The following is a 17,991-nucleotide window of genomic DNA, read 5'->3' as shown; positions in this document are numbered from 1 at the left end:
ATGTACAAAAACAACGGGGGGGCAGTGAGGCAGGGGGTGGGGAACTTCAATCGCCCACTTGCAACAACGAATAATCATCCAGGCAGAAAGTCAGTGAGGAAACCCTGGACTTGGGCTACATGTCACACCAGATGGACCCACAAACACATGCAGAACGTTCCATCCTATGGTAGCAGGATGTAGTCTGCTCAAGGGCACATGCAACATTCTCCAGGACAGATCAGGTCACACCAAGTCTTAATAAACTTTAAAAGGCTGAAATCCTATCAAGCATCTTTTCTGAACACAGTGGTACGACAGTAGAAATAAATTACAAGAAAAAAACCTGGAAAATTCATCAATATGTGAAGATTAAACAACATGCACACATCTGATCAACCCACAGCTGTTATCATACTCAACAGTGAACATCTAAAAGCTTTTCCTCTAGGATCAGGTACAAACAAGGGTGCTCACTCTCGCACTTCTGCTCAACATAGTACTGGAAGTCCTATATGTGCAATGAGGCAAGAAAAAGAAAGAGAAGGGGGTGAAGGGGAGTGAGAGATACAGGCTTCCAGTTAGGGAATGAATAAAAGGCAGCCACACTGGGAAGGGACAAGCACAGTTATCTCTGTTTACAGATGACATGCTATTATATATAGAAAACCTAAGTGTTCATTAACAGATGAAAGCATAAAGAAAATGTGATATATATATAGATACAGATATACATGGAAACCCTGGGATTTGAGAAAATATGGATGTACCATTATCCTAAGTGAAATAAGTCAGTACCAGACACTGGATGTCCTCCCTTACGTGGGAGTGTAAAAAAGCCGAACTCAGAAACAGAGTACAGTGGCGGTTACCAGGGGGAGGAGGTGGGGAAACTAAGAGGGACTGGTCAAAGGCTACAAGCTTCCAGTGTAAGAGGAACAAGTTTTCCATGGTCTAACGTGCAGCATGGTGACTAAGTTTAATAATATTGTTTTATATAATTGAGATTCACTAAGAAAGTAGAATATCAGTGTTCTCACCAAAAAAAAAAAAAAGGTAACTGTGTGCAATGATGGGTGTGTTTCACACCCTTTCACAGTGTGCATGTATTCCAAATCATCACATGGTAGCCTTTAAATATTCTACGGTTGTGTTTGTCAAGTATATATTAGTAAAGCCAAAAAGAAAAGTTAGGCAGCCAATCACAGTGGTGGGTTTTAACCTTCAGGCCAAGCACAGGGCCACTTGCTTTACACAGAGAAAGTAAGAAAAACAAAATTAAGACATTAACTTATCATTTAAAAAAACGTTTATTTAGGGACAACAAGGCCATGTCAACATAAGTCGATTCTCCTACTAGAAATGAATAAACATAACCTCACGCAGAAGCAAAGTTAACGTCATCTTTGTTCAGTGCAGAGTGGCTGGACTTTGCAGCAGCATGTTTCTCCCACCAATATACATACGTGTGACGTTTGAAGAAACAGAGATCATTCTTAAGGGTTCATATTCTAGCTTGTACCTACAACTAGAAGGGTTACTTAATACCTTTGTTAAGCTGATTCCTTCTCTAGTCTCTTTGCAAATAGAAATACATGAGTTGGGATTCATGCCCTTACCCTTAAGATTCTCAAATTAGAATAAGCAATGACCATATACGGAGCCAATCACAGGTTTAGTGATGGTTGAAAATGAACACAAAAGGACTGTGACCATATGAATTGGAGCATATTAAGTAGTATATGTGATAAAATTAGTACAAAGTATTTAAAGATATGTAAGTTAACCATTTATAGAGATAAAAAATCTTTTACATATTAGATAAAAGTTTATAGAATAAAGAGAAGTATTTTAAAACTTATATTAAACACTGCTTAACTGGAGAGCAAATCCTGCCAGTGGAGAAATAAATGTTTTATAATTCTCAAAGAAGAAAATAATATAAACTTTAATTCATGGTAACATAGTTGGCTGGAAAAATGCCAGTTTGACCTCGGAGCTTTCCTTCCCACCAATCAAAATGTGAATCTGTTTTTGATATAACTGTGATTCTGTCTCCAGCTTGAAAATTCAAATCCCCTGGCTGTTGTCCTTCAAAAGAATACAATGCAGTCACTTCAATGGGTTGATTCACATGGCCTAAAACAAACAAAGTATTTACATTATTCACAGTTTTAATGGGAAAACCTTGGAAGGTTGTAGGTAAAGATATAAATTAACTTCAGTACTTGATATCCTAATGCCTTAGAGCGTGTGGTCTGTGTGATTTTCATCATATTATTAAACTTACGTTTTTCTTCTTCGAAAAGAGCAAATGTTTGGTAATAACATTTCCTAAATCCATACAAGTCGAACTGCATATTATTATATATTTAACTATGTATTTAGCAAATATCCGTGGTTATAACCATTTGAATAATCTATAATACTACAAGTTAACCCTTGAACAACACAGTTGTGCACTTACACATGGATTTTTTTTTGATAAACAGTATGATACCATAAATGTATTTTCTCCTTTTCTTTTTTTTTAATTAATTAATTTATTTGACAGAGAGAGCAGGAGAGAGCACAAGGAGGGGGAGCAGCAGAGGCAGGGGGAGAAGCAGGCTCCCTGCTGAGTAAGGAACCTGATGCGGGACTCGATCCCAGGACCCTGAGATCATGACCTGAGCAGAAGGCAGACGCTTAACTGACTGAGCCACCCAGGCATCCGTCTCCTTATTTTCTTAATAATATTTTCTTGTATCTAGCTTCATTTGTTATACGAATACAGAATATGATACATACAGCATACAAAATATGTGTTAATCTACTATTTATGTTTTGGTAAGGCTTCTGGTCTACAGTAGGCTATTAATAGTTAAGCTTTGGGGGAGTCAAAAGTTATATGTGGATTTTCAACTGCATGGGGTTTGGTGCCCCTGAACCCCCCCACCCCATGTTGTTCAAAGGTCAACTGTATTTACATTTTTCCCCTTTTAACAGAATGGTCATCATGGTTTCCATGAAGTGTAGCTGTTAGAGAAAAACACACTCACGGTCACGATTATATCATAAAAGATTAATTGAAAAACCACGCTCCAGGATAGAGCTAGAGAGTATTAGGCTATGGGAAATCAGTCAGTCAGGGAAAGACAAATACCATATGATCTCACTCACAAGTGGAATTTAAGAAAAAAACAAAACCAATGTGCAATGGAAGAAAAAAAGAGACAGAGACACAAACCAAGAAAGAGACCCAGACTCCTAACTATAGAGAACAAACTACTGCTACCATAGGGTAGGGAGGCCGCAGGATGGGGATTAAAGCATACACTTATCATGATGAAAAATAAAACAAAATGTTAAACAAAACAAAACAAAACAAAAGCCAAGCTCTGTAGCCTTTGGCTTCGAGGGTTCCAGCTCAGATGCATTTTGCCGATTCGTCAGCAGACATTGTCTCCATAGGCTTCATGGCTGTTTTTATTTCTGTGCTTACTTTATACTTTCTCTCAAAACAGATAAAACCCAAATTAGCACAAGAAGTACATTTGCATAGGGCTAATAAGAGTTTCAACACGATGTGTAGAATTTTCTGTACTGTATTAGGGAAAAAATACCTTGGGAGTTGAGGAGTTAATAGGAGTAAAAAACATTAAATACTATAAACTGTATAATGTCATAAGAAATATAAAGAAACAGATACTCTCTGTGTATTCAGCTACATGGAATGTTATATTTGTTTTACATATTTTGTGCACATATTAGACAATTAGATGCTTGTTAAATGCATCTTAGTGCAGATACACTGAAAACATAAATAACCGAATTCTAAAAACCAGTTACTCCTTTGAACCTATAATACTATAATAATAAAAGATAAACCAAATTTGGCTTGTCAGTAAGAAATAAAAAGTCAAGACTCTAATTACACTACGTTGACGGAAACACGGAATTTGTAGTTCACACAAGATGGTGCTACAGTTCTTTCTGTAAAAGCACGTGCCGTGTGGTTCTCTGAGTTCTCCTAAAGAAATAGCCCTAATAACAACTAATGGAATTACATGAGAGATATTCCTGGTATCATTACTTTTTTCTATCATACAAACATGTTCTGCCTGTTTTTATATTTTATACTATATTTACTTTTAGTCTATCAATTTTAAGGAAGATTAGAAGTGTATCACGGAAGTGTAGAATTTTGATAAAGTCGGGATATCATCGAAACCAGCTGAGTAACAGCCAACACACATGAATGAGCAGTCATTACCGTGTATGTGACAAGCAGCTGTGATCCCGCACCGTGATGGGACACACAGCAAGTCCTCACCACCGGCCTCTTTGTCATTAAATCAGAGGAATGTGAGGTAATGTTGGAGGAAAAAATCATTCTGAACATCATTTTCTAATCAATACTTAATAAGTACCACCTCCATTCATAAAGCTCAACCTCTTTCAACCAAACTTAATTAATGAAAACCCTCAAGTAACTCCTCCTCTCTCCTGTCTCCCAGACACCTTGGATAATGCAAAGAAGCAAGCAAGAAGAGTCCTAGTGACCATCAGGGAATGTTCTGGAAGTCACAGCTATCTTAGCAGCCATACATGTGTACATTTGCGGCACTAGGTACAAAAGTAAAACGCATGAAGGATGATCACAATGATAACAGGTGTCAGCCCTGAGTATACAGCAAGAGCAGCCACTGTGCACAGTCAGACACCATGACAGCACCTGCCGTGTGCTCAGCCCGCCCCCCGTCAGCGAGGCTGTCACCCCACTTTACAGAATGTCAGGCAATTTGTCCTGCTGTCACCCCACTTTACAGAATGTCAGGCAATTTGTCCAAGGAGGTGAGACCCGAAGCTCAGAAGTCTGTCCCCAGGGACTCATAATCACTACTGACATCACACCCCAAGGGTCTCTGCAGCCACACAGGTACCGAACTGCGTTCGACAGACTGAACTTAGGGTTATCAGAGCATTTCACTTTTGTTAGGCAAATTTTCAAGGAGAATTAGCATATTTTTCTGCATCACTGAATTATCTAGACTCTATAAATTATAAGAATGTTGGATGATGATCCTGGGTAATCGCTGATAACTGACCTGGTTCTTACTGATTTTAGGAATATATTTTGTGATGAATAACTCGAGGAAGAAAGATACTATGAACTGAATGAAAGGCAGACAAGGTCACAGACTTGGTTCAGTCCCTGCCCTTCCCATGTAGGTGCTGTCCAGCTTCCTCCGAATCAGAGTTTCTAAGGACGGAGTGGTGACGGGAAAGGGGGTCTAAGGACAGGGCAGGTGGTTTCTGAGATGCAGCAGAGAAGAAGGCAGTCCTGTGGGCTTCGAGGAGGTTGGTATTCAACATTCCTCCTCTCCCCATCCAAAGTCTGAGCAGAGATGAGCAAAGTTTGAGTAGAGCTGGGGAAGAACACAGGCAAGACAGGCAGACAGGGTGTGCCCAAGAAGAGTCAGGAGTTGGAGGGGTTTGGGCGAAAATTCACCCACGAGAACACCAGGCCTCAATGAAGACCAGTGCTCCCTGGGGGTAACGGTCTGCAGGCCATTTGACACCATGCTCTACTGTTAGTTTTTCCTTCAAGCAAAATGACTCAAAGTTCTTTACTGTAAATATTAGGGATACTTTCCATAAGGAAAAGTTTAATGCCCACAAATAGCTTATTAAAAAAAGGTGGGCCTTTTTTTTTTTCTTAGAGGGAGGTATGTCCTTCCAGAAAGGGAGAGCCCCCTGGGGACCGGGAAACAGGCCCCACTGCTAACTAAAATACCTGGCATTCACAGATCCCTTCCCTTCTGAGTAATCTATGCCTTCAAGTTTTATGTTTCTATGTTTAAGAAATATGGGGGCTCTTGGAAGCAACTAGCCATTTTCATCGTAATATTCAACTTTAATTCAAATACGGGTTCCTTTTCTCTCCCGAATCAGGACTACACTTCACAGGAAACAGACTAGGTCTATAGGGTGTCACTCCTTTACTCCCAGCTGCTTTCTCCATGGAGTCCGCTAATATAACCCACATGTAACCCACGTATCTGGCCCCAGACATGATTCAGGAAAGGAATCGCAGTCTTTGGAAGGTCCATTTCCCGGCAGAAGTAAGAGCACAAACGCGTCTTGGTTTTGTGTACATTTAATGTAGTGGTGAGTTGCATGGCTGACTTAACTCTGGTACCACATTTCCCCAGGCCGGGTGTGGTGCCTGTCACTTTGGGGACCACGTCCTCCGGAAGACGGTGAGAGTCACTGGTGAGTGAGGCAGGTAAGGCCACTAGGGGAGGTCGCCAGAAAAGCAGTTCTCAAAAGGTGAAGTCTGCGGCATGTGTGGTCGCTGCAACGGGGGAGGGAGTACCATTGGCACAGAGTGACTCGGTCCAGGGCGTCCACGCAGCACGGGGTGGCCCCACAGTGCATGTGCCCAGACTGTCACTGAAAATTACAGGGTCGACAGGAGGCGGGTGGTGAAGCCTGCCACAGGAGGACGCGGGCTGCGACAGAAAGGTATGGTAAACGAGGCTGTGTACTTGCAAGTCTGTCTGGCTGAGAGGCCCACGTACCATGTACCTGGGGAGCTTCCAAAGTGTGCAAAACAAAAGTACACGCAATTTGGAGAATTACTGCTTTGCCCAGCAGCCCATGCAAAAGTGAATCTGGTCAGTGGGTGTGGGACAGGCTGAGAGCAAGCCCATGGGGGGCCTGGATGTCCTGGTAGGACAGGGTTAACTTGAGGCTCCGGACTGGGCCCTGTGCCTTTTCTCTGCAACAGTGCTTGGCCAGGATGTGAGAAAGTCCTTGTAAGAATTTAACTGGTTCCACAGCTGCTTTTTAAAAAAACACAATCATGTAAAGTAAGTTTTATTTCAAAAATAGACTTTTTAAAAATCTTCCTGTCCATTTTTTTTCTTCAAAATCCCTTATATTTGAAGAAAGGACTAAAATAAATTAATATTATCCTAGTACCTACTGTTTACACAATTTAACTCATCCTACCCTCAAATATGAAAACAAAACCTGACCAACTGACCAACCACGGGCTGGTAATTTCTGGGAATCGCTAGTGGTCAAAGTATCGAGTTCAAGTCCGGTCCTGTTTCCAGAGCCCACCCAGGGTTTGTTTCTTATAACTTCACGCTGCCCTCAGCGCCTTTTAGGGTATTGCTAACATTCCCTAGGCACCAAGCCTGTGGGCACACGCTCTAGAGAACCATGGAAAAGCAGCTACTGTCCCCACTGTCACCACAGCCTCTGTTGTCCCTTGTCCCTCAGTGCCCTGCTGGCCCTTCTCCCTCAGCAGCTCAGCTTGTCTGTTGACCTCAAATTTAAGAACTGCTTTAATTGCAGGATACCCAAGTGTAGGTCTAGTTCTAACAGAGTCTTTAAAAGACTGCTATATAAAATTCTAGATGCGTATGCTACTTGGGTATAAATATTTACATGTTAACCACTTTTGCTTCTGAAGGGTGTGTATCCAAAGGTCCAATTATGACAATCTCAGTAATCTCTACCATGGTCGTAAATCACATTCACGAGAGCAAAATACATTTTTCAAAGCCTCTCAGAGTTTTCTCACTGTGCCTGAGACCGCAGCACAGCATTCTCTCACAGTTAAACCCAGGCCATCAGACTGCCTCTGAACACGGGACTCTCTCTACCCGAGCTCCTGCGGGAACGGCCGGCCGGAAGTGGGCTCCACACGATGGGAGCCAGGCTGGAAGCAAAAGGAACGTCAGAAACCCTAATCCATCAGGAAAAGGTCAACTTCTGTTTAAGGAACTCTGCTTAAGAGACATTTTGAAATATCTTTATAAATTTTAAAAAGAAATGGGTACTTAGTTACCTTGACATTCTGTTTACATGAAACAGGTAATGCCCTGTAGTTTACTTACCCAGGAATGTATGGTTCTGTGACTTCAGTGACAAAAGACGATGTGAAAAAATAAACAGGCTGCTTTACAGCTGGTTAACCTTTGCTTTCATTCCGTGTCCCATTCAGATTTCTAAATAATGCTTAACTCTTTAAGGAATATCTTCTAAAGAATATTGAAGTAAGACAGGTTGAGGGGCTGTTTTCATCACAGCAAATCCTAATAAGCTTTATGAAGTAGTTCCCAGTAACAGCAAAATATCAGAACATGAGAAATAAAAAATCCCTTGAAAATATAAAAATATTCATGGGTCTAAAGCCCAGGAAAAAATGTGATGATGACTATAATTCACAATGAACAAACCTTGTCATTCTATCATGACAATATTTTAAAAGATCCTGTGGTTTGGTCCTCGGACGAGCCCCTGGGGGTCCGCGGCGCGTACTGCCAAGCCGGGTGCCCCTGGCAGGCAACTGTTCCCCATCGCCCTCCTTACCCTCAGATTCAAAGCAAGTAAGAGAGCAAAAGCATAGCATTTTTTACATGAAGTACTTCTCATACCCTATAAATCAAAGGGGTGTTCAGCACCTTCTCACGGAGTTTTACAGACCGCCAGACTAATTAGAAAGTCTGTGATTATGCCATGGATATGAATCATTTTTAACACATAGATAGGTTAGTTACCGGCTCTCTCCTGATAGCTGGCAAGTTCAGGGTACAGCTTATATTTGTTTCTGTTACCTGCAAAACAGAAAAAAAGCAAAAGGAGGGAGGCATTTAGGAGACTTATTAGCATATCTTATATAAAGTAGTCAAGAATGGCCAAATCTTGCTTTTGCGAAGCAGGTATTTTAAATCTCTAAGATTGATAGAAATATCATTATTTTATCACACTTTACATCAAGAGGAATGCCTGAGTAAACCCAGAAAGTACCCCGAACATGAGGCAGGGGGTTAATATCTGATACCTATAGGGTTAGAAGCGCTGAAACTACAACTCATGACCTTGGAATTACACGCTCACGGGTAAGACACATACATCCTTTTTTCCAGAAGCAATCATATGATACCTGAATTTTAAAGAAGTTTGTAGCCCCCAAGCCAATGATTTTCAAACATCCTTGTTTGCTTAACCCCTAAAATAACTTTTAAACAGTGTGTATTCACTCCTATATTTTTAAATTAACACCTAAAATTGTTCAATATAAGCCTAAAAGTTGTAAAGGACACACTTTGTGGCATATTTCAGTTTTGTTGTTTAAATTAAATAATTATATCTCTTTCTGGGATAACAGAATCTAAATATCATAGCATAAATATGAATCATCATTATATCTATACTCTCCATCATGAGTTAAAAAACAAGTTTTTTTAAAAGTCAGAAATTATGTAATGTTCATTTTAACCTTCAAGTCATATATCCATTCCATTTGTCCCAAAGATTTTATACTAATGTGTTAATATTATATTTTTATGTAACAGCTTCTAAAACAAAAATTTGTACATAAATTTATTTTTTATATGTTATTTGAAGTAAGTACAAGGCTCTATTAAATAATTTCTTATAGATTGAATTATTATAGTAATCATTATTGGCACACAACTGATCAAAATCTTAAATATACTATTATTATCTCGTTAACTTACTAAACATGAGAGTCAATTTTTATTTGAAATGCATCTCCATAAATGGGTAAGACATTTAGCTCATATACACAGAATGATTATTTCTTATTTCTAGAATGACACAGGTTCAACGTATTTTAGTATTCTTTTTTAAAGATATAGGTGCTAGAAAAGCTGGTCCTTATAAAAACTAGAGAGGGGCAGAAGGGTACATTTTACAGCCGTGTAACACAATTATTTTATATTCCTTCTGAGATGGAGGTAAAAAAAATCACACTTATCTCTAATTAAAACAACAATAATAAAATAGTACTTCTATAACTTTTTTGGTGATACCTAGCTATGTGATTTTTAAAATAAGAAATATATAATAATAATAATATTAGCTACCATGGTTATTCTACGTTATATGACAATTCCATTGTGTCTCTTCAGTTTTGTTGAAAGCAGAGAAACAAATCACAGATTGACAAAAGGATCTGGTACTCGTCAGAATCATTCACTAACTACGTCAACATCTGTATTTCAAATTGGGTCACTGTTCTTACATTTTGGAGGCAATGTAGCATAGTACGATTCAGGATGATTTGGGGGCTTTTCTTACTCAAGTGTGAAAAAAAAACACTGGGAAGGCTAGAAGACAGAGAGGATAGCCTGCATGTGGTGTTCTGAACGGAGCCAGCTTTCACAAAGAAGGTAGGTAGGAGCGAGCTCTGGAGATGGGGTTCCCTACACTATCTGTGCCCGCGAACCCTGGGGAGTGTCTGAGTACCCCAAGGACAGATGCACGCCAACAAGAAAGCTGCTGGCCTAAGAAATTTATGACCTAAGAATATACGAATAAACATTGGCAGCATGGGGAAGGGGGTATAAATATTCCCAAAGAGTCTATTTTTAAAAACTGACTAGAAATAACAGATTTGGGGTACTGATCAGATACAGGACAAAAAACATGTAAATTAGGACTTTCTCAACATAAAAACAAGCACTCTGCAATAGAAATGGGAAAGTACAGGGTTCCTGGGCGACCCAGTCAGTTAAGTGTCTGCCTTTGGTCAGCTCAGGTCATGATCCCGGGGTCCCGGGATCGAGTCCCACGTTGGGCTCCCTGCTCAGCAGAGTCTGCTTCTCCCTCTCCCTCTGTCCCTCCTCCTGCTCATGCTGTCTCTCTCACGCTCTCTCTCTCAAATAAATAAATAAAAATTTTTTAAAAATTTAAAAAAAGAAAAGAAATGGGAATGTACATTCCATTCACCACAGCAAACCAAAATTATAAAGTACTTAGGAATAAATTTAACAAAAAAGGCACAGAAAACTATGAAATCTTAGGAATGACAGAAAAATACCTTAACAAATGGAAAGCATAAAATGGAAAGATTATCACACAAATGCCAAATTAATTAATTTATACATGTAACGTTATTGTAATTAATATCCCAAATCATAGAATCAGTATAAGTTTATAATATTATTTTTTAGAGTTGCATATTGCATACAGTAGTCCCCCCTTATCTGCAGTTTTGCTTCTCAGTCTCAGTTACCTGTGGTTATACAGCCCAAAAGTGGCTGATTCTCCTTCTGATTTATTGTCGGAAGGTCAATAATAGCCTAATGTCACAACACATGCTTGTATCCCTCACCTCCTCTCATCTGACCACGTAGGCGTTTCATCATCTCACGTCATCACAAGATGATGGGTAAGTACAGTACAGTCAGATATTTTAAGAGACAGAGAGACCACATTCATATGACTTTATTACAGTATGTTATAATTATTCTATTTTATTATTATTTATTGGTTAATGTCTTACCGTGCCTAATTTATAAATTAAACCTTATCATAGGTCTGTATGTATAGGAAAAAACATAGTTTATATAAAGTTCAGTACTATCCATAGTTTCAGGTATCCACTAGGATCTTGGAACATAACCCCATGGATAAGGGGGGACTATTATGTATGAAAAACAAGACCAACAGACAAATGCTACATGTAGAAAAAAAATGTAACCCAAATGATAGTCAAAGTTCTTCTTCAAATGGAAAAGACAACACTCCAACGGAGAAAATGGACCAATCAGAAAAGATTAAATCTAAAACACCAGCAATTATATGAAGAAATCTTTAGGTCACTAATAGGGGCAAACACAATCTAATTAAAAAGGAGATACAACCAACCCTCAGACATGGAAATACTTCAAAACACTCTAACACTAATAGTGGTGAGGAATATACATGGTGGGAAAAGCTATGGTCAGGGAGTGTGCATGGTGGGGGGTGTGCCTGGTCGGGGAGTGTGCATGGTGGGGGGTGTGCCTGGTCGGGGAGTGTGCATGGTGGGGGGTGTGCCTGGTCGGGGAGTGTGCATGGTGGGGGGTGTGCCTGGTCGGGGAGTGTGCATGGTGGGGGGTGTGCCTGGTCGGGGAGTGTGCATGGTGGGGGGTGTGCCTGGTCGGGGAGTGTGCATGGTGGGGGGTGTGCCTGGTCGGGGAGTGTGCATGGTGGGGGGTGTGCCTGGTCGGGGAGTGTGCATGGTGGGGGGTGTGCCTGGTCGGGGAGTGTGCATGGTGGGGGGTGTGCCTGGTCGGGGAGTGTGCATGGTGGGGGGTGTGCCTGGTCGGGGAGTGTGCATGGTGGGGGGTGTGCCTGGTCGGGGAGTGTGCATGGTGGGGGGTGTGCCTGGTCGGGGAGTGTGCATGGCAGGAAGCACTGCAGTGGGGAATGGCCGATGAGTCTCTGCAGCAGTAAAAGCTCAAAATATAATCTACCAAATCTGTTAAAGTTTAAAAATATATCCATTGACCTATCACATCCACTCCTGGTAATTATCTCCAAAAATAAATAAAAGTGCCAGGATGTAGACACATCAATTGAGAAAGATGTAAATTGTGGAGCTGGCTGGCATGGAAAAAAGCTGAAATAAAGAAGTTAGTACCTATTAATAGGAGAGTGGCTGAACAAAATATGTTCATTTGTACCATGGAATATTAAAGAGCCATTCAAAAGAATAATTAGAGCTGGACCAGTTGACTCAGGGATTTCTGTGAGGTGTTGTTCAGCTAAACAAACTAGCAAAACTCACAAACAAGACAAAGTTAAACATGTGTAATATGGCAGCATTTTTATAAGGCAACAAAATATTCTGTCCATGCGTATCTATGTGTTTGTACGTGTGCCTGTGTATAGGAATATACAAGAAAGATATATATGGGGGAAGTACAGACGTCTACACTGCATGTCGTCAGCATGGGTTTCCTGGGATGAGAATGCGTACAGGTGCCATGTGAGTTAAGAGGAGAAATCAGGAAGGGGAGCAACTCATAAAAGAAAAATTAATGCATTAAAAAATTTACATGAACCATATATTCATTTATGTAAAATGATATGTGAAGAAGATATGTAAAGAAATTAACAATCAAGATTCAGTTTTTTAATTAAAAACTTAGGAACAGGTGAGATTTAAAATAAAAGGTTAAAAATAGATACCAATTTTTAACTTTCCTTTTACTGAAACAAAAACTGCTGTTCAAAACTTGGGATGATACGTTGTCTGAGAAAGACGGTATGCATGTGAAAAACGAAAACAAATGGTAGGGACCTAATAGCAAATAAAGAAACTGAAAAAGCCAAGGGAAAATGAAAGTATTCATGAGAAGGTGTGGTAAGGAGAGCTAGTGTGCAGAAATGTGGACAGACCAAAAGGTGAACCGGCAAGGACACAGTCATCACTGTGCAAAGTGGGGAGGGCACCATCTGTCTGCACAAGAAAGGTCCAGAAGACGGGAGCTCCTAGTGGGAGACAACAGCCCAAGCTGGCACAAGCAAGGGGCCTGGGGACCCCAGGGGATCTTCAGGCGTGTGGGTGTTAGAACACATGCTCATGAGGAACACGCAGGAGAAACAAACCTTCTGAGATCTTTCCGTTGTGTGAAAGGGGTTCCTGGAGGTAAGATGAGTAGTTTTTTAATCTACACTGACAAGGAAGCGACATAAGATTTTTATACATGCATCACACAGATATCTATTTTCCTAGTGAGGACACTTCAGAAATATGTATTTTAAAACTTACACACAGGTCCAACTTTATGTAATCACTCAGGTTTAAAATAAAAATAGATCCGGTGCCCACATTTGTTACTCCCTGGAAATATGAGTGTATGCAAATGAATCACCTGAACATGAATCAGAAAGAGACCGCTCTTTTGGAAGAAGAATGCGGCACCCGGAGAGGAAGGTGCAGACCAAGTTACAGGAAGTGTGGGCCATGGAGAAGAACAGGGCCAGTTCCTGAGCACTTCCCGGGGCAGGGCGGGGGGTGCATTTAGGCAAGCTAGAGGTCTAGCCGGGAGCCAGTGTGAGGGCCGTGACTCCGATTTCACGCCCAGGTGAGGGCCGGCGGGATACAGGGCACCAAGGAGGGGGCCACCCCCCTGCCCTCTAGGGCACTTCGCTATTTCTACTCCTCCTCCCAGAACTATCATGTGCTTCCTTACAGTAATGGCTGTTACTTTTCCACATGCGGTATCTCCCCTCCTAGATTGACAGTCCTTCAAAGACAGGATAGAAGTCGGACTTGTGTCTACACTCTCAAAATCCCCAGCACTGTGCTCGTGAATAACAGTGGATTATTATATGAAACATCACCTACTTTAATATATTGCTACTTACTGTTACCCTCTGTGCCTGGAAAGCACGATTCCAAGAATGACTGTCCTACAAACGTGCAATGGAAAGAGGGGTAGAGGCCAAAATCTCGTGCTTTATAAATTTGGTCTATTTTAAAACCACCTTATGAAATCCTGAGCTCCCAAGAATATATGGTAAACTTAATATTCGGAATATAAATCCATGAGTATACAAGAAAAATAGGCTTATTTTGTTCCCGTTTCAATTCAGCATGATAAATGTCTTTGGAAGAAATGACAAATAAAATAAATGAAAAAACTTTAAAGATAAATCTCCTTGTAAATTGGAGAAATCATCTTCTGAATGAGAACAGAAGCTTTCACAAATTATAGCAATGACAATTTGTCTTCTGTATCTAGAAGAGGCTGAGCATTTATTTTTCTCAACACCCATTAGTTCTTCTATTTTACACTAAAGTTTAACAATGTAGCTTGACTTCTTATCAATAATATTTAATAATTGCTTAATTATAATTGTATTTGAATTGCAACAAAAATATTTACCTTGGGAGTCAGAGTTCGGCAGGACTTGTGCAGACGACTGCTGTGGTCTTGACAATGGTTTCGGGGGTAATTCTTTAGCCTGGGAGGAGCAAAAAAATGCACATAATTTTAAAACACTTTTTTACCTTGGAGCACATAAGGCTCTTTTCTTCCGGTGAATACATGTGGCCAGGTTCATCCCACGCACCTACGAGCAAAGCGCCCTAAAGGAGCACGCGCACTGCACGGGCCACACTTAGTGGAAACGGATGCCACGGGCAGAGATCGGCAGAGATCGAAGGGGATGGTCTTCTGCAATGGAAGCTTGCCTCATCCAGGCACCTCAGTCACGCGGTGACCGGCTCAGCGGTCCCTGGGAGGGCAGTCACAACTGAGGCTTTGTGCGTCGGTTTTCACGTTGTACCATGGGGATCACTCAGCTCCAAAGGGGTGTTGTGGAGCTCGGAGCACAAAAGCCTTGAGGCTACAGGGCCTCAGTATTAGCCGCCATTGTCAGCATCATTATTTAGTATTACAGAGTCATACCCTTGGAGAGACGCAATTATGGAAAACAAGCTATGTTTCCCCTTGAAATCTGTACAGATGACATGTCAAAGTTATATGACATTTTCACAGAAACTTAATGTAAGTGAAATTATGAGGGAAGTTTGGTGGTTATTGGGAACCTGGTATCAAGGACAGAATATTCTATATAAAGAAACGTCCCGGGACGGCTGAGAGAAACGTAAAAAGCAAGCATTACAGCAGTCTTCCTCTGTTCCCTCGCTGCTTTTCTTGCATTGATCCGTTGTCCTTCGTTTTCGTACTTTTCAGTAAAGGAATCAAGAATTTCATAAAGATCTTCTGCTTGAGCAGGCCGTGGTATTTCTCCAAATAAAATGTCATAAGCTCGGATGTCTTGACAATAAAATCTAATAAGGAATATCAGATTAAGAGCATTTACAGACATAGGTCTTTTCTAGAGTTAAAAGTAGGACATACACTGTGTGTAGGCATTTACTCACATCTAGTAATTCAGATATACTATTTCTCAAACACTAACTACAAACCATAACCCATGTTAAATCCCTAAATTCATTCCCCCAAGCTCATCTCTAGAGCCAATCACCATAAATAGTCTGATATGCATATCCTTCCTCCAAAATATAAAAAGCAAATCACATATACATAAAACACCCACACATACAAACGTATATATATAAACATATATGTGCAAATACACCTGCACTTATGCAAATATACCTAGAAGCACATACATTTTTATAGATTTTTATTTTTTAAGTTTCTTACAAAAATGGTGCTTTGTAATACGTAATAAGTAATAACAAATATGGCTTTGTAATTTCTTTAAAATGTTTATTTGTATCAAAATTATATAAAGATTTGCCTTACATATTTAGAAGCTCTGCAACTGAATAAGAAGTATATTTGTTTTAGTTTATTCAGGATTCATGTGAACTTCAACGAGAAAGGTTGCCAAAGGCCTAGAATCAGAAGTTTCTAAAAGAACTCTTCATTTTAATTCTAAAACCAGTGGTAAGAACATCTCTCTCGACTATGAGACGCAAAGCTCTGCAAACATTTCTTTTTCCCTGTTCCTTCTATTTTCTAGTTGCTGTGGCTTGCCTTCACTATGGTCACCTGTGCTAATGAGCTCTTGCGTGAACTGGCCCAGTCACCTCTGCACAGGTTCTCCTCAGGAGCAGGGGTGTGTGTCTGCCAGAAGCATGCTGCACTCCCAGCTCCCACCAGGCTCACAGCTAGTGGGAATCTGCCAGGTTCTGGAAGAAGTTACTCTGTCAGTCAGCCTTTCAGCCAGACATATTTTAGTGGAAATTTAGAAGAGCAGTTTGGGGAAAAACTAGTCAGATGCCAGTTTAAAGTAGAAGTTCTTCTTCACCTGTTAAAGTACTTCTAAATCCCTTTTTTAAAAAATCAAAATTTGTCTCTATTTTATGGAAGAAAGACAAAGTCAGAGTGTAATAATAGACAACCTCTCATAATAGGAATATTTTGATTGACCTACAAGTTGTAACTGTTATGTACCTTTACAGATGTTTGAAAAACACTTAATGATACAGCCAACTAACAGAATATTATGTAGCCATTAGCTAATACTCAAGAGTCTTATAACGCTAAGTGGAGAAAAAGGATTTATAATTGGATCTGTTATGATTTCAATCATATGTGGCAAAACAAGGGGAATTATGCTTAGGAAAACATCGTAAGGCAATGAAGCAAAATGTGAATAGTGTTAATCTTAAAGGGGTAGAATGCTTTATTTTTCTTGTAATTTTTTTTTGTTTTCTAGATTTTCTCTAAGTACTTATTACTTTATATTGAATCTTTAAATAAAGAAATAAAAGTTAGAGTCAAATGCTGTGTTAAAAAAGAAGATACAGGGTTACTCTATAAACTCTGAACAGCTATATGAATCTATAAGGTATTATTTTTCTCATCCCACTTTCCTGAAGTCAATTAAAATTATTTGGCTTGCACTTACTTTCGATTAGTTTCTTTCCTTTCAATCAAACAGCTGCCTTCTAAAGATATGCCAGCAAAGAGTCCTCTTGATTTGCAGTATGTAAAGACAGCAGCAGAACTTCTTAGGGCAACATTTCCTTCTAAATTCCTGCAGAATAGAAGATTTTGCATCATGGAACCATGAGAGGATGGGCCCTAGGATGACTATTTGAGCAGCACTGCACTTCTCACTCAAAAGAGTGATCTTGTCCCATACTGACTTCACTTGTTTTTATGTTTTACTTCCTGTTGGCCTGAGCTAGTTGCGTGGAGAGTGGTCTAGAGCAAGGACAGGGCACGGGGAAGGACCCGTTATTTAAAACCGTTATAAAAGGGTGTGATAATACAAAGGACCACATTGCACTGAATTCATGGAAAGCTGATGCTTACCAACTTTGTCTTCCTTTCTTAAAACAGGAATGTACCTTTTAGGAGTACTAAAGACTATGGGTTCTTTTTACACTGAGTATTTCCATGGACTTTAGAAACCTTTTTGGATGATTGTATGGTCTGAGTTTTCAGTATTTCTACGTTGTTCAAATGACCCAAAAATAGTTGTTTGTAACAGGGACGTAAAATGTACTATACATACTGTGAACAACACTCTAGTGAAGCACTTGTATTTCAAATTTTCCATAATTGAGTTTGAAGAAAATCTTTTTTCTTTCATGATCGATGCTGCCCTTTATCAGTTAATTCAATTGGACTTGGCTCCTTCAGAGCTTAAAGGTAAATTTTATGTTCCATCCCAGTAGATACAATGGCCTACATTTCGGAAGTGTTTAGTTTCTTTTTGTGTGTT

The 17,991-nt window shown here is 40.0% G+C and overlaps 1 protein-coding gene across 1 annotated transcript in view; it reads right to left on the bottom strand.

Moving 5' to 3' along the window:
• Window positions 1–1,270: 1,270 nt before the first annotated feature.
• SH3YL1 (SH3 and SYLF domain containing 1) overlaps window positions 1,271–17,991 on the bottom strand; it is a 39,416-nt gene continuing 22,695 nt past the window's right edge. The window contains exons 6-10 of the mRNA XM_040622878.1: window positions 17,170–17,298; window positions 15,409–15,577; window positions 14,667–14,745; window positions 8,538–8,594; window positions 1,271–2,118 (exon numbers count right to left, since the gene is read on the bottom strand). Of these exons, the coding sequence (XP_040478812.1) occupies window positions 1,928–2,118; window positions 8,538–8,594; window positions 14,667–14,745; window positions 15,409–15,577; window positions 17,170–17,298 (625 nt within the window). The 3' untranslated portion in view covers window positions 1,271–1,927. The remainder of the gene's footprint in view (window positions 2,119–8,537; window positions 8,595–14,666; window positions 14,746–15,408; window positions 15,578–17,169; window positions 17,299–17,991) is intronic.

The sequence above is a fragment of the Ursus maritimus genome, unplaced genomic scaffold (assembly GCF_017311325.1).
Source record: "Ursus maritimus isolate PB19 unplaced genomic scaffold, ASM1731132v1 scaffold_6, whole genome shotgun sequence".
NCBI lineage: Eukaryota > Metazoa > Chordata > Mammalia > Carnivora > Ursidae > Ursus > Ursus maritimus.
Note: the sequence above shows the minus strand (reverse complement) of the source record. Positions and strands in the feature narration are given on the sequence as shown.